At 34.7% G+C, this 18,510-nt stretch overlaps 1 protein-coding gene across 8 annotated transcripts in view; it reads left to right on the top strand.

The window, feature by feature from the left end:
- Positions 1-17,167, top strand: part of Pka-C3 (Protein kinase, cAMP-dependent, catalytic subunit 3) — a 28,174-nt gene extending 11,007 nt beyond the window's left edge. For 5 of the 8 annotated variants that reach the window (XM_070207798.1, XM_032434062.2, XM_032434061.2 and 2 more), the window contains 6 exons: positions 8,635-8,803; positions 12,062-12,171; positions 12,226-12,471; positions 12,531-12,712; positions 13,879-13,956; positions 14,427-17,156. In XM_070207798.1, the coding sequence (XP_070063899.1) occupies positions 8,635-8,803; positions 12,062-12,171; positions 12,226-12,471; positions 12,531-12,712; positions 13,879-13,956; positions 14,427-14,552 (911 nt within the window). In that variant the 3' untranslated portion in view covers positions 14,553-17,156. Of the gene's footprint in view, positions 1-3,685; positions 3,850-8,634; positions 8,804-12,061; positions 12,172-12,225; positions 12,472-12,530; positions 12,713-13,878; positions 13,957-14,426 lie in introns of those variants that run through there. The other 3 variants (XM_032434063.2, XM_032434059.2, XM_070207799.1) reach the window with 3 other exon arrangements.
- Positions 17,168-18,510: the final 1,343 nt, after the last annotated feature.

Raw genomic sequence — 18,510 nt, 5'->3', positions numbered from 1 at the left:
GATTTAGCCGGAATAGCTAAAATTGCAAATTGTACCCTTAAAAGAAAATACCGGTAGTATTAAAACTAGTTTTCATATAAGCATAATATTGTTACCTACCTAACTTTTTTAATAGCATCAGCAACTATGGCATTTACCTAAAACAAATCTACAACCATAGATAGGATTTCGAGCACTAATCCTCGTTGTTTAATTTCCCTAAAAACAGGATGTTTTTAAAATTTCATCTGCCGAGGAATGCAAAAGTCAACAGCTTGAATATTTAAGTAGGACTATACTTACTATACAAAGATCCAATAAATTTGATACGTGTAAAATTTGGTGTCTAGCTCTTATACCTTATGAAAGTTGCTTAAAATCGATATCGATTTTAATCAATTGTTTGGAAACGGGTCAAGTTACCGATTTTTGGAAACTAACTCGTAAAAGAATATATTTACTTTATGGGATCGGATATGCTCCCTTTTGCCTGTTCACCTTTTACCTTTTTACCCATTTTTAATGGATTTAGAGTATAACGACATTGGGGCCTAAGGAAAATTGATTGCTTTGTGTTAAGATTTTTCTATTAGTAGCGCAAGAAGCAGATTTTTTAGTCTGCAGTTCTTGAGTTTGAACTTAGCTCACTTTTAAGTAACGACCGACTTAACAACGAACGACCTACCGGTCATTATTTATTTTTACACCCTTGTAATACTCTTGTCCCATAACAGCAGAGCCGATGAAGCCATTTCCGTCTGCTGTTTCTTATTTCCTATAATTGGTTACTTGTCAATATTCGGTAATAGTTCTTAGATTTAATGCGCATCTTCTACTCTTAAATATTTTCCACACTTGCTGAAGAATAATTAATATTCTGTTAGTTAAATTGGTTAATATTTTAAATTAATTGTCGCCTAAAGGTTCACATTTGGTACTGTCATAAGCTTAGATTTATTTTCAAAGTCTGACAATGCACTTATTTGCTTTACATACTTAACTTTCGCCTAATTATTTGGAATGCCTATCCATAACGGTCCCGACAACTGAGCTGAGTAGGAATGACAGGTTTTGCTATGATAACTGAAGGTTTCACCAAAACCGGTGAAATCGATTAAAAGCAATTCACGGCAGGGTACTAAAGCTTGTTTAGCGCAAAGAGCAATGCCAAAGCTGCCTTTCGCTTACAGTTGGTGTATTAATAAAGGTCGGTAACACTAGCGAATTATCAGCTGTGTTCCGTTTGAGTGATATTGAGTTTTGCGCGATATTACATCCATCCCACGAAACGAACTATTATTGTTTCCATCTTTAAATAAGAACACCAAACTGATAACAGAATAACTATTTTGCCAGACCACAATTAAAATGATGGATATTTTCTTGGATATTCCAACGACAGTATTTCAAAAGTAGCAGTTAATCTTTCTTATTGTTCATATAATATGCTAGCGGGTATATCATTGCCTTGGCTGTGCCAGGTATAAAATAAATGTTTCCAAAAAGCTTTTAAAATGATTTCGATGTTGATCGGTCGATTAAAAAACAACTTTCATACAAACGTTCTCCGCTAATTAATCACTGATCGCTGGAACAGGTATTTTTTAAGTTCTTATGTAAAGCTTTGAAAATAAGTTTGAACCAAATCGGACATATCTTAAAAGTTCACCAAATAAGTCTTAATTATTAAGCTTATAAATTTGAGCTCGAAACGTCACCCACCAAATCTTTGACCTCCAAGAAGGAATGGATTTCTCAAAAAAATGTGAAACACCCGATTGGATGGCCCACAAAAAAGTCTTATACTTATACAAAATTGATCGATTTGTATCGATTGCTTGGAAACGGAGTAAGTTATCGATTATCGGAAACAAACTCGATCTGCGCAGGCACTAGGAGGACCTATTTCAAGTCTCTGGCTCTTATAGGTACTGAAATCCTTGCGTTAATACATACGGACAGACGGACATGGCTAGATCGACTCGGCTATTGATGCTGATAAAAAATATATATACTTTATGGGATCGGAGATGCTTCCTTCTGCATACATAGTTTTGCATTTTGCACAAATACAATATATCCTTTTACCCATTTTTAATGGGTATAAAAACGTCTTGAAAAACAAAAGTCCTCTAGTCGGAAGTACCCGACTGGAAGATACCCTGACTCGTGTAATATCACTAAAAAGCTGGCGCTGCTTTACATATATATATATATAATATATAACTAACATTAATTAGCAAGTAAGAATGCTCTAGTCGAGAGTGTCTATCTATTAGATTCCTTGAACCCTGAGCCGAGCAACCGAGCTTTTTTCTTAACATAGTTACAAAATACAAGCACACATGTCGCTCGATGTTGCTACTCTGATTCTTCCCCTATCCTTATCTTATGGGTATGCTAGATGTATGCCCAAAATGAAATATTCTGGATCTGTGTACACTGTATACCAAACTTTTTTTCTTGAGACACAGGGCAAGTAATTGGTGATTGGAAAATAACTTATACTGTGCAGGCACTAGGAGTGGTTAGCTATTATTGTTTCCGAGATCAACATTTGCTTAACGTAGAGAGTACTCCTTAGGGGTTTACTACTACACTACTGTATGCCATAAGTAACATATTGTACAGTAAGCCAAAACAATACGGCAGTTTTTCGCCTCGAAAATATTACTGCTAATGTAGCCTGGGACCATAGTTCCATTGCTAACTTGGACAATCACCCCAAGCTACCGTGAGAGGCCACACATTATCGATAGGGGACATTCCAGTCGAAAGACACGAATCACGAAAGTTTTAACTTATGTACGATTTATAATGTCTCAGAATTTGGTTTTGCATAACCTGACCCCTTAAAAATGGGTAACAAGGGTATATTGTATTTTTGCAAAATGCAAATGTATGTAACAGGCGGAAGGAAGCATCTCCGACCCATTATACATATATATAGTTGATCACCATCAATAGCCGAGTCCATCTAGCCATGTCCGTCTGTCTGTCCATCCTTTCGTATGCAAGGATCTCAGAACTATAAGAGCTAGCGAGAAATTTAAGATGTAGGTCCTCCGAGTGCCTGCGCAGATCGAGTTTGTTTCCGATGGTCAAAAACTTACTCAGTTTTCACGAAATCGATAAAAATGCGATTATCGATATTGACATCCAGTTTTTTGAGCAAATTGGCTAAGTTATAAGAGCTAGAGTCACCAAACATGATATGTTGCTTCTAAATTATTATATACGTATATGTCAAGTACTTATCTTTCATTTTATACCTATCGCCACCTCCCCGCTACCATCCCACAGCTATAAATCAAGTTAATAACCCAACTCTTATTGCAATTGACTTTTTGAGAATACACAAATGTTGTATGGTACAATAACATATATTCCCTACCGGGGAAAGTATTTCTTTTATGCTAGTGAGGCTGTTGAGTAGAGTCGACAAGTAATGCGGTCAGTTGCGAGTTAGAACCCTGTCAAGGGAACTTATTTTTTAAATTTATTTGGAGTTGGAATAAGGGGGATCAGAGTATTCCCCAATCGGGAGCTCGCGACTAGAACTTCTTACATGTTTTTCTTTGTGTACCCTAAATTGCTTGTCGTTGGTCAGACTATAAATAAACATGAACGAGCAGTTAATAAGTGTAAATAATAGACATTTTCTTGACGCTTAGTTATATCTAATTTTCCTTTCTTTTGGTTTTAGCCCATTTCATCAATCCGACATCTAGACACGAGACAGCTAGTGACATTTATTGGGGAGTGGCCGTCTTTAAAATCAAATTGCTTGTCGCTTGTTTTCTTGACTGTCGGACAGCAGATTTTTCAAATAACTGTTTACGCATGTTTCATTAACTTTAAATATTATAGAGAGTAAGCTTATTGAGTACAGATAATTGATGTAAAGTTTTTTATTAAATACTAGCGGATATGCCTTGGCTTTGGCCGTAGGAAGTTTTGTGTTTCCAAATTTTTAGTTTAACTTTCTCACCCGGTTTTAAACGTGATCTCTAATTCTATATAATAATATGATCAGTTTTGATATTGAAAGTGATTTTGAAGCCCATTTAATAAAAATCTACAATCAAAATTATCTTGATTCAACTTTTCCGTCAATTGTTCATACTTGACTCTCATCTTTGATAGCTTAAAAGCTTAAAAACACTAAAGTCATGTGCTTATTAAAATCATCTGATTTCGTAATTCCTTAAAAAGTCTTGATTTTTCTCTACACAGAATGCATGCAAGAATACATGCAGACTTTAGCAAAAATAACGCATTTCGTAGCTTATTTTGGACTTGAACATTTCTACTCTTTTGCATTTAAAATAGCTGGATACAATAAAAAACTATCTGTAATTCGGTTGTTTTTACCCCTAATTACTAAAATAGAAAGAAAAGATAGTTGATATAGTAATATATATATATATATATATATATATATTTATAGATATAGTTATGAATTGATAAGTTTTAGCATGAAATAAACTCGATCATTATCTGAGATCAACTATTATAACTATTATTGCAAACTATTATAACTACCATTTCATTATAAAATGTTTACTTTATTTGAAAAGAAGAGTTCACGACTAATGGATACGCTTTACCCTCTTCCACCCTCTTCTCACGGGCTCCGAGCTAGTTTGTTTTTGCAATAATTAAATAGTCTTAGAAAAAAATAGTAGTTTTCAAAAGGGTCCGAACTCGAAACACAACAGCCCTACCAACAATTCAATAACAACGTAGCAGCACATACTCGCAATTGCAATGCTGTTGTTAAATTCAATAAAGATGGGGATGAATGTGGGTGTGTATATGTTATACAGAGCTCTTGCAATTTGCCTGCTTTCGCAAACACGTGTTATTGAGCTAAGGAATAATCATGTACTCTTAAATGAAAATAGCATTAAAATATATTTACTTTAATTGGTTGGTAGTTCCAATTGATTAATTTATGTGGCTTTATATAAAAAATTAAAGATACTTCATACATATATTGTTCAAGAAACTACAAGTCTAATTTGATGACTCTACCTCTTAAAACCTAGGAGATTTTCTGTTTTTATTGATTGCTTTAAGACAGGCAAGCTATCGATTTTCTGAAACAAACTCGTACAGCTCGGGCACTAATAAAAACTAATAAATAAATAAAAAATAATGTTTTGATATCAATTCTTATCGATAGCTTGAAAAAGGGGTAAACTATCGAGTCCTTAGGTCTTATAAGTAGATGCCGATATTGATGGAAGAAACGACAGACGAAAATGGCTAGATTAGCTCAGCTATTACTGCTGAACAATAATATACATATATACTTTACTAGCGGACATAGCCCTGCCTTGCCCGTGGCACTTATGTTATAAAATCAATGTTCTCGAATAGCTTTGAAAATTTCCACCAAGGAGGAATACATTTTTGGAAAAGTGTGAAACATCCCTTAAATGAATATGAACAAAGAACTTTAAATTGAGTTTGAGGCTAATCGGATGGTAAACAAATAAGTTGCATACAAGCGTTTTTCGCGATTTTTCCATACTTGTGGGTGGAATTTCCCGAAACCCCGTCTTAACGTGCACTTTGATCACATAAGGTAACTACAGTGAAAATTTCAGATTCCTAGCTCTTACGGTTTGGGCTGCGCGTTGATCACCAATCAGTCAGTGAGGACAAACAGTTTTATATATAGAGAAAGTCAGAGATGCTTCCTTCTGCCTGTTACTTATATTTGAACAGACCATAATACCCTTTGAACTATTGTCGAGGGGCTTGAGGTCTAAAAACTATATAGTCGCTTAATAGTTGTAAATAGACCGTATAGGTTTATTCTGTATATTATATATATTCCGAAAATTTATAAGCGTATGTTATTGAAAATTGTTTTTTGGCAATTTGCCCAAAATTCAGATACTATAGCTAGGAGCTGTTGGTGGTAGGGAGGATAGTGGTGACACAGCTTGCTTCACCTTTGGATGCTTGTCTTGGCGCGATTACACAAACGAATTGAGAATATTAAAATTATAAACAATTTTCGGGCGCATTGCGGTTTGCTGTTGTTATTAATAAAAATGACCTAAAATGCATATTGCATACATAGTATGACAAAAAAATACAAAATCAAAACAGAAAGACCACAGACCAGAGATATCATACGCCTTACATTACGTTTTGCTATAGGCAGCCAATAAACGGCAAAGACAGACCACGCTTTTGGTAGATTTAAGTGTCCAAATAAAGGGTATACATTTTTTAAAGATTAATAAAGTTAGGCGTTTTATTTTCCAGGCGTGATCGGGGGCCCGGTTTAAAATTTGCATCCGTCATTAACCGATCGAGCTAGTTGCTCTAGCCTCATACTTTACCAGCACTTACGTTTTTATGGCAGCATACATACATAGATATATGTATATCAATAGAAAATCTATTTTTTGCATCCACAAGGAACAAGCGTATCTGAATCTATGCATGTGTGCACATTTGAACAGAAACACTTGCGCTTTGCGCCAGCTGCGGTCAAATATGACCATACCCAAAAAATTGCTATTTTTTTATTTCACTTATTTTGTATTTATTATTAATTAATAGTCGATAAAGCGAACGAAAACTTAAGTATTTAATATAAAAGAATATACAATTTAAACGGTCTAATCGAAACGATGGAGCTATTTTATTTGCCCGTCCGGCCAGCTATGCCCCATTTTATACCCTGAACCCATTAAAAATGGGTATAAGGGTATATTGTATTTGTGCAAAATTCACATGTATGTAACAGGCAGAAGGAAGCATCTCCGACCCCATAAAGTATATATATTCTTGATCAGCACGAATAGCCGAGTCGATCTAGCCATGTCCGTCTGTCTGTCCGTCCGTCCGTCCGTCCGTCCGTATGTATGAACGCAAGGATCTCAGAACCTATAAGAGCTAGAGACTGAAATTTTAGATGTAGATGCTCTTAGTTCCCGCGCAAATCGAGTTTGTTTCCGATAATCTTACTCCGTTTCCAAGCAATCGTTAAAAATCGATATTGATATCCTTTTTTTTGGGCAATTTTGGTAAATAATAAGAGCTAGAGACACCAAACTTGACATATAGCTTCTAAAATAAAATATATATATGCATTTGATGTTGGAAGAAGAGGGTTCAGGGTATCCCCTAGTCGGGAGCTTCCGACTAGAACCTCTTACTTGTTTTTAAATATTTTTATATAAAATTTTAATACAAACCACTTTGAATTAAAGAAAAACATAATAAAATGGCATATTTTATATGATTAGAACTAGTAATGTCATATTTACAAACTAGTGCATGTGTTTCATTTATTGCGGCTTGCATTGTTTTTGTAAAACGGTATCGGGCATATTACATTTTTATACTCTGAACCCATTAAAAATTTCTGCGAAATCCAAATGTATGTAACAGGCAGAAGGAAGCATCTCCGACCCCATAAAGTATATATATTCTTGATTAGTACCAATAGCCGAGTGGATCTAGCCATGTCCGTCTGTCTGTCTGTCCGTCCGTCCGTCCGTCCGTCCGTATGTATAAACGCAATGATCTCAGAACCTATAAGAGCTGGAGACTTGAGGTTCTAGTTGGGAGCTCCCGACTAGGGGATACCCTGAACCCTCTTCTTCCAACATCAAATGCATATATATATTTTATTTTAAAAGCTATATATCAAGTTTGGTGACTCTAGCTCTTATTATTTACCAAAATTGCCCAAAAAACAGGATATCGATATCGGTTTTGGACATAATGAAGAAGAACCGATGGCCGTTAGATAAGCAGCAAGCGTGTGTATAAGCGCATGCAAGCAGTAGATCACTAATAAAGTTATTTTAATGTTGATTATATGGTTGAGCAAACAAAATTTCCTAAATTTTAGGGATACAATTATTTATATGTATGAGAATTATTATCTTTACCATTTATAGAAATTCCATTTTAGTAAATGTATTTTGCAGAAATCAATTATTTTGATTCGTGTGTTATTCGGTCTATAAACAAATATTCATGTACATTTTTATACCCTGTACCCATTAAAAATGGGTATAAGGGTATATTGTATTTGTGCAAAATCCAAATGTATGTAACAGGCAGAAGGAAGCATTTCCGACCCCATAAAGTATATATATGGGTGGTGGCAATAGGTATAAATGGGTGGTGGCAATAGGTATAAAATAAAAGAAACTTGATATATATATATTTGTATATATATATATAATATTATACCTACATCTAAAATTTCAAGTCTCTAGCTCTTATAGATCCTTGCGATTATACGTACGGACGGACGGACAGACAGATGAACATGGATAGATCGACTCGGCTATTGATGCTGATCAAGAATATATACACTCTATGGGGTCGGAGATGCTTCTTTCTGCCTGGTACATACATTTGCATTTTGCAATATACCCTATTTACCATATTTTTAATGGGTTCAGGGTATATAAAGAATATATGTATCAGAAGATGTTGGCGTTTTTAATTGATACGGTTCGGATGGTACCTATAGCGATATAATATCGAAAGAAAAAGAGACCCCGCAAAACATCACCCGCATATTCAAATAAGCTCATGTTGTCAAGCTTATGTATTTGTCCTTTATTGTCATTTCTTGCTTAACTTGTATTTCTCTCTTTTTGATTTCAGGCACTGGTACATTTGGACGTGTTTGTCTCTGCCGTGATCGTATTTCCGAAAAATACTGTGCCATGAAAATTTTGGCTATGACAGAAGTTATACGCCTTAAACAAATTGAACATGTTAAGAACGAACGAAATATATTGCGTGAAATAAGACATCCTTTTGTCATCTCCTTGTAAGTACGATCTATTTGAAGGTTACTCTATCGTAGTTCCTGTATTAGCCTTGGGCTTATATTTTTCTGAAAATTGTAACTAAGTATAATTATTTTACACGAGGCCATATACTGATGAAATGTGAAACATGTGTAAAATAATTCCTTTAAAATTGGTTTAAAACAATTCGGGAACAGATCTTTCACAATAAGTTTGATTGCAATCTAAAAATTTGCATGCAACAATACTCCATTAATTTGAAATAGCTTGGATGGATTATGCTTAATCGATAAAACACGTAAAGTTCTGTTTTGGAGCTTTGAAAGAAGTTTGATGTCGATCGGCCAAATTTAAAATATCACGAAATAACCATTGCCCCGCATTTTCCGAAGAGAATTTTTGGAATCGTTTTTTTTCCGGCTACTATTACGAATGCTAACCATTAGTGCAGACGATCAATATTGCGGTAGCATGATTCGTATGTCGGTGACTATGAGAGTCACGGTTCTTTCTAATTCAAAACAAGTAACAGGTTCTAGTCGGGAGCTCCCGACTAGCGGATAGCCTGAACCCTCTTCTTCCAACGTCAAATGCATTTATATATTCTATTTTAGAAGCTATATGTCAAGTTTGGGGACTCCAGCTCTTATTATTTACAAAAATTGCCCAAAAAACAGGATATCGATATCGATTTTTAACGATTGCTTGGAAACGGAGTAAGTTATCGATTATCGGAAACAAACTCGATTTGCGCGGGAACTTAGAGCATCTACATCTAAAATTTCAAGTATCTAGCTCTTATAGGGTCTGAGATCCTTGCGTTTATACGTACGGACGGACGACGGACAGACAGACGGACATGGCTAGATCGACACGGCTATTAATGCTGATCAAGAACATATATACTTTATGGCATCGGAAATGCTTCCTTCTGTCTGTTACATACAGTTGGATTTCGCACAAATACAATATACCCTTATAACTATTTTAAATGGGTTCAGGGTATAAAAAGGACGTTATACATAGATGATTACTTGGCTTGGGTAGCGTTTAAACTTCCTATATTTTTTTAGCTTTAGATTTCTTACGATTAATAAAACCGTAACGTCGCCAATTATTCACCTGACTTACCGCTTTGTAGACCTAATGCAGAAGGTTTACTTGAGTAACACATAATTCTAAAAAACTTTTTTGTTTACTCCATGGCGACAACATTTGCTGTATATTCGTGGCCTGTGGCTCATAGCACGAAGCCGCATCGCGCTCAGCACACGACGTCGCAGCGGTTGATGTTTTTTTTATACCCTGAACCTTAATGGGTATAAGGGTATGTTGTATTTGTGCGAAATCCTGGCAGAAGGAAGCATGTCCGACCCCATAGAGTATATATATTCTTGATCAGCATCAATAGCCGAGTCGATTTAGCCATGTCCGTCTGTCTCTCCGTCCGTCCGTCCGTCCGTATGTATGAACGCAAGGATCTCAGAATCTATAAGAGCTAGAGACTTGAAATTTTAGATGTAGATGCTCCTAGTTCCCTCGCAGATCGAGGTCGATCGATAGTCGTTAACTTACTCCGTTTCCAAGCAATCGATAACGATATCCTGTTTTATGGGCAATTTTTGTAAATAATAAGAGCTAGAGTCACCAAAAATCGACATATAGCTTCTAAAATAAAATATATATATGCATTTGATGTTAAAATGAGAGTGTTCAGGGGATCCCCTAGTCGGGAGCTCTGAATGTTTTTAATTACTTATTCCTTTTTGTGTAAACATTAAAAATATTTTGAAAGGGCACAGAATATTTAAGTTATTTATAAATACTTTTTAATAAATTGTCTCCCTATAGAAATTAAATTAATTGCTAGTCTTTCACTGAGAGGCACGTGTCGGCACGCTTGGACAAACAACAGTAAAGAGAACAAACAAAATTTTTAAACCTCCAAAAATTACATATTTTAGGGGCTGATGACGAAACAACAACCACACAAAATTCGAATGCCGCTTAGTATTTTTTTCGCACTGCAACGCTCGTGTGAAAGAGTTTTGCTTTAACAACATTCACTCGTTCTCCGCTTAAATACGAGATCATCTTTTATGGAGCAAAGTAGGGATTTTTTCTAGAACGCAGAACGAGCATTACTGTGTGTGTAGTCTGCTATAATGTTCACGTTCTGCACTTGCAACAATGTTGTGTATAACGATCACAGATAGCAACTGATTGAAAGAAAATCTGTGCGTGGATCTCAGAATAAACGGCAAAGATTCGGAATCTACAGTTCTTTAATGTTACGTCATACGATGCATTGAACGCAGAATCAGCAAAACGGTGCCAACAATTATTGGGAAAGTAAATATATAATATTACAAAATAAAAACGGTAAGAAAGGGCCAACCAACAAATATTTGAAATATGGAAAGGTCGCCATAACCATCAATAAACAAATAAGTGGTTCTACCCGGGGAATACCCTAAACCATCTTATTCTAACACTAAATGCAGTTGCATTGATGTTTTCGCTAGCTGCCCATCCAATTGCGCAGTTACATATAACTTTGGTTTTTTCTTAACCGATCTTAATGAAATTTTCTACAGTATATCTTTTTGAAGCATAGAATTTTTGTTTATTCTCAAAGAATCAACTGCATTTAAATTGGTTGGCTATAAAAGTTGGGTTATTAACTTGGTTTATAGCTCTGCGGTGTTAACGGGGAAGTGGCGATAGGTATAATATGAAAGGTATAATATATATAATATTCTAGAAACAACATATTAAGTTAATGACAAGTTCTTAATACTTATCAAAACTGCTTTAAAAACAGGATGTCGATATCGATTTTTATCGATGGCTTGGAAACGCAGTATGTTATCGATTATCGGTAACAAAATCGATCTGCGCAGGCGCTACATCTAAAATTTCAGTTCTCTAACTCTTATAGGTTCTGAGATCCTTGCGTTCATACATATGGACAGACGGGCAGGCGGACGGACGGTCAGACGAACGGACGGACAGACGAACATGGATAGATCCACTCGGCTATTGATGCTGATCAAGAATATATATACTTTATGGGGTAGGAGATGCTTCCTTCTGCCTGTTACATACATTTGCATTTTGCACAAATACAATATACCTTTTTTACCCATTTTTAATGAGTTCAGGGTATAAAAACATATGATCAATACTTGATTAACTGTTACACATATTTTAGAAATAAGAGCCTTTTAATCTGCGTTGTCGTGTAATTATTTTTTTTTCCTTTCTTCGTCTTACAGAGAATGGTCCACCAAGGATGAGTCTAATCTATACATGATCTTTGATTATGTTTGCGGCGGTGAGCTGTTTACATATCTGCGCAATGCAGGGAAGTTTACTAGTCAAACTTGTAAGTTGGACCATAAGTCGATTCCACAAAGAAAATAAAAACTTTTTTCTTCAGCAAATTTCTATGCAGCTGAAATTGTCAGCGCTCTTGAATACCTGCACTCACTGCAAATTATATATCGGGACTTAAAACCAGAGAATTTGTTGATAAATAGAGATGGCCATATAAAGATAACCGATTTCGGCTTTGCTAAAAAGCTCCGTGATCGAACATGGACATTATGCGGCACGCCTGAATATATAGCTCCAGAGATAATACAATCTAAAGGCCACAACAAGGCAGTTGACTGGTGGGCGTTGGGTATGTTATACTGAAGCCTATGTTTCACTATAATATTATTTCGTTCATTTTTTTTACAGGTGTGCTTATATATGAAATGCTCGTGGGGTATCCGCCATTTTATGATGAGCAACCATTTGGCATTTACGAAAAGATATTGAGCGGCAAAATTGAATGGGAGCGCCACATGGATCCTATTGCTAAAGACCTAATAAAAAAGTTGTTGGTAAATGACAGAACAAAGAGACTGGGTAATATGAAGGTAAGACGTGAATGTAATATTTTAAGAATTTAGTAATAATTAGAGATTCTCGCTTCAATAGAATAATTATTATAAATTAATAATGAATGATAAATGATCGGAAAAATTAATTGCTTATGATGTTTTTCATCTCAGATTCTTGTCGGCGTCAATAGCTGAATCGATCTATACATGTCCGATTGTCATATGCATAAAGATAAAATTAACAAGTAGAGGTTCTATTCGGGATCTCCCGACAAGGGAGTACCCTGAACCCTCTTATGCCAACACCAAATGCAGTTGTTGCATTGATGTTTTCGCTAGCTGCCCTATCCAATTGCGCAGTTACATATAGCTTTGGTTTTTTCTTAATCGATCTTTATGAAATTTTCTATATATATATATATATATATATATACATCTTTACATCGGACTACTATATCATTTATCTGCCATAGGAACGATCGGTCGAAAACTAGGTTTTTGATTTTTTAGCTTATCAAGATATCTTGACCAAACTCAGCATTAACTATTTTCCCTGTGCTTATTAGATACGGGCAAAGCAGTATAAGCATTATGAAAAAGTTGGGTCTGCAAGGGTATTAGATCTTAGGCGTGCCGAAGATAGCCTTTCCTTCTCGTTTTTATACCCTGAACTCATTAAAAATGGGTATAAGAGTATATTGTATTTGTGCAAAATCCAAATGTATGTAACAGGCAGAAGGAAGCATCTAGCCATGTCCGTCTGTCTGTCCGTCCGTCCGTCTGCAAGGATCTCAGAACCTATAAGAGCTAGAGATTTGAAATTTTAGATGCAGATGTTCCTAGTCCCCGCGCAGATCGAGTTTGTTTCCAATAATCGATAATTTACTCCGTTTCCAAGCAATCGATAAAAATCGATATCGATATCCTGTTTTTTGGGAAATTTTGGTAAATAATAAGAGCTAGAGTCACAAAACTTGACATACAGCTTCTAAAATAAAATATATATATGCATTTGATGTTGGAAGAAGAGGGCTCAGGGTATCCCCTAGTCGGGAGTTCCCGACTAGAACCTCTTACTTGTTTTTTATTTTTTTTGCTGGTGTGGCTGTTGAGTAGAGTCGACAGCCGACTAGAACCTCTTACATGCTTTATTATTTAAATGTTTAATTTTTTGCCTTCTTTTTACTCTATTATACCCGCAGAATGGTGCTGATGACGTTAAGAGGCATCGGTGGTTTAAAAACTTAAATTGGAATGACGTCTATAACAAGAAGCTTATGGTAAGGGGTACAAACAACACGGACTCATTTTGATTGTAAACTAGTCACCTAAAAACGCACAAAGTACTAGTCACATTCCGACAACTGAATACATTCCCAAAATGTAAATTAACATTTTTTTAAAAAGTAAGAGTGCACTAGAGTGGAGTACCCGACTGGAAGACGCATAAAACCCTCCTTCTATGTAAACATAAATACAAAACACACACATATCGAAAGTTTTTCCACTTTGTCGAAAATGAAAAGATTAGGACTGTGCAAAAGGAAAGTCCTTATATGCATCGTAATAATAATCACCCTTGTTTGTAAACGAACCGAACATACATCTTTGTCTCCCAACAATATAGTAACGATCATATAATTAAATCACGTTAAGCTTATTCAGTTCTGTGTACAGGATAGCTTAGATTTAAACTGACACTATTATACTGTGTCTTTAATCGTTTACCCTTCTTGTCTGTTTATTGCAGCCACCAATTTTACCTGATGTCCATCATGATGGTGATACAACAAATTTTGATGATTATCCCGAAACGGATTGGAAGCCCACCACTGCAATGGACCAGAAAGATTTGCAGTTATTTAATGATTTCTAAACGAAACTAAACATAGAACAACAGATACAAACGTTAATTTATCTAATATGTGCAAAATTAAGCTGTGGCAAAAATTTAATTTATTAATAATTAAACAAATAAGTGTTAAACAAGTATAAAATTCATAGCAAAATGGTTAAAAAGAGTTTAATCTTTTTTAAGGGGCACCCCTATCCCCATAATTTGTATATAATTGGTCCCTATTATTTATATATATTATTGGTCAACAACAGCAGCTTACCTAATCTAGTCATTATACCCTGAACTCATTGAAAATGGGTAAAAAGGTATATTGTATTTGTGCAAAATGCAAATGTATGTAACAGGCAGAAGGAAGCATCTCCGACCGTTCTGTCCTTATGTATGAACGCAAGGATCTAAGAACCTATAAGAGGTAGAGACATAAAATTTTATATGTAGCTGCTCCTAGTGCCTGCGCAGATCGAGTTTGTTTCCGATAAACCGATAAAAATCGGTATCAACATCCTGTTTTTTGAGCAAATTGGGTAAATAATAAGAGCTAGAGCCATTGCCAACCAATTGAAGCCACTATTTAAATGCAATTGACTTTTGAGAATAAACAAATATTGTATTGTACAATAAGATATACAGTAGAAAATTTCATAAAAATCGGTTAGGAAAAAAACAAAGTTATATCACAACATACATATGTTGTTTGGTTAGTGGTTACATGCAACTGCGCAATTGGGTAGGACAGCTAGCGAAACTAAGAATTTCTGTATACATGTACACACAGCCATTCATGCGCGTCTGCTTCGCATTCTAACAGCATGGTAATTGCGAACCCATTAAAAATGGTTATAAGGGTATATTGTATTTGTGCAAAACTCAAAATATTCAAAAAATGTAACAGGCAGAAGGAAGCATCTCCGACCCCATAAAGTGTATATATTCTTGATCAGCACCAATAGCCGAGTCGATCTAGCCATGTCCGTCTGTCTGTCTGTCTGTCTGTCCGTCTGTCCGTATGTATGAACGCAAAGCTCTTAGAGAGCTATAAGAGCTAATAGAGCTAGAGACTTGAAATTTTTGATGTAGGTGCTCCTAGTGCCTGCGCAGATCGAGTTTGTTTCCGATAACCGATAACTTACTCCGTTTCCAAGCAATCGATAAAAATCGATATCGATATGCTGTTTTATGGGCAATTTGGGTAAATAATAAGAGAGTCACCAAACTTGACATATAGCTTCTAAAATAGAATATATATATCCTTTCATGGTATACTCTGTATACCCCTTATTCCAACACCAAATAAATTTAAAAACAAGTAATAGATTCTAGTCGGGAGCTCCCGACTAGGAGATACCCTGAACTAGAACCTCTTACTTGTTTTCTCTAGGAATCAAGTGGTTGATCAGTCCACCGTGACTAGCTATTATATATTCTGAGATCGATTCGTTCATACAGGCGAACAGTAGAAAAGGTTGACGACAATTGTTAAATCGACTCAACTATTAAATCATTCAACCCTTTTTAACCAAATTTACTAATCGACCGTGGGTGTTGTGAGCTTTTTTTTGACGAGATCAATTGTTATATTGCTATCAATTGAATTTTTTTTTTCCAAATGCATATATTCAAGCTAAATAGAAAACGCAAGTGTCCAATCCAATGCAGCGGAAATCCCCAAGTTCATTACTTGAAATGTTTATAATTTATTTTTTAAATTGCAATTACAATTTTTGTTAGCTTTATATTTACTTTTTGTATATTTTTTTATGCTAGATTTCAATATTTTATTATATTTATTTTCACATTTCTCTTGCAAACAATATAAATATTTGTTTTAACCTAAAAACAGATGCATCTCTTTTTTAAATTTTTCTTAGATGATTGTTGTGCTTAGAATTTTTTCTGTCTTATCAAATACTTCGGACACATCATCGTCATCTTAAAGTAAAATTAGAATACATGTTTAACCTATACATCTTTCATGTGAAACAAATGAACTAATGTGTTAAATCTGATTTAATGGTCATAATAACATATAAAGCAACCAAACTAAAATGTAACAAATAAACAATAAAAAGCTCCTAAGAGTAGGTTACATGCGACTGCGTAATACTCTGTTCAATGAGCAATAAAAGTCGAAAACAGACTATTTACTTTTAGGATCATTAACATCTATTTGGAGATGTTGTAGGTACAGATTCTTGCGGCTTGCCTCATAGAGTTTGAGGCCAAATATACGGACAATTCTAAAAATCAACAAATGCTTTTACTTGAACAGAGCTTAAAAGCATTGCCAATTTATGTTTTTATAAATATATAGTGTGGTATGTTTATATTTGAAGAAAGAATTACCTTGAATGCTGTATTAATAGCAAGCCCAAAATTCGTTAGCATGCGTGTGCGTAAGAAATGAATTATGTAGGTTAATGACATAATTTGTTGAAGAAAATTTTTTTTTTTTGGTATTTATCGATACAATTTAACTGTAAATTATCAATTTAAACAATAAAGATATTTAAAATAAAACATTTGTGGAAAGCTATAATGTCATCGGCACCTCGAAAATATTTTTCTACTATGAATTATTTGAAAATTGAACAAAAGTATTATATCGTTAAGGTTTCATAAGGTAAAGTTAGGCGTAGTAATAATTATCATTGAGTATTAGATTACATTTCTATTTATAAAGCATTAACATTATTGACTGTGATCAATGTTTAGAATGCATACATATTTTACTAGTTGGTAAATTATTTTATCGATCTATAGATACGTACATGTCAAAAATAGATTATCTTATTGTTTTAATGTGTTTATGTATATGTGTACGTATTTTTGTATATGTTTAGCATAAGAGCATATTTATCTATGTACTCGTATGTATGTACATAGACCTGTTAGGTATGTATCTGCGCATGACAGAAACTCGAGCATACTGGTATAAGAAAGAAATGCATAATCATATTACATTTAATTGGAGATTAGATTATGTACATATATATATAAATATATAATTAATATATTTTTTGCACACCCTTGCAAACATTTAAATTTAGACACGCTTTTTTATCATACCTTTATTTCGTGTTTAGAGAATTTGTAAGGAATTAAAAGAGACATTCTTTGCCCGATAAAGTATGGTCTTTGCAATTCTTCGAGACAGCATCCGAGTGTTATTGCCATGTTTACTGCCGTTTGTTCTTGTGATGCATCTTGGACTTAGGCTGTGAATGCAAACAGTACACAAAACGGAGATGGCCACTCTTTTTTTTTCGTCACTATGCCATATTCAGAATTTCATTCAGCTAGCTTTACTCTGCTAAAACATACACTTAAGCAAAATCGAACAACATCGGAATACGGACTATGTCGTGCTTCTGTATAATTTACTAAATAAATACATCGCTACATCTCCGTAAGGGTAAAAATCTTCGGCACCATAAACACAACTCTGCATTCTCTTCTTTAAGTAAAACACAACAATGTAACAACATAATTTCATGAAAACGATCAATTAAAATTATGTAAAAATACCAGTCTAAAATGATTCAAGCCAAGTCCACCTACGTTTGCCAAATACCTGTTCTTATTTGAAGTTTCGTCATGTGTTTGTTAATTATATCCGTATATGATGTATATTTGACTTTTTAATATTGGACGATTCTTCTGCTAGAAAGAAACTAATCAAAAATTAAGTGAAATATACATTTTTAAAACAACGATGCGAGCGAGATATTGTGTGGTCTATCCAAAGTTGCGTTTTGCAACTAATAATTTCGGTTATCGACATTTAAAATTTGTCAAATTTAATTAAAATATGACTATTTTCACTCCGCAATCATGCAAAATATTGTGTGAATTCAGGCTCCGAATAGACTGAATAGTTAAAGATCTACATGTGAATATAGCTAGATACTGTTACACTGTCAGGAAATGTGGCACGCATGCACACAGGTATTGCAAAAGAGGTGTATCTGATTTGCAT

The sequence above is a fragment of the Drosophila virilis genome, chromosome 3, assembly GCF_030788295.1.
Source record: "Drosophila virilis strain 15010-1051.87 chromosome 3, Dvir_AGI_RSII-ME, whole genome shotgun sequence".
Taxonomy (NCBI): Eukaryota; Metazoa; Arthropoda; class Insecta; order Diptera; family Drosophilidae; genus Drosophila; species Drosophila virilis.
This window is presented reverse-complemented; position numbering and strand designations above follow the sequence as displayed.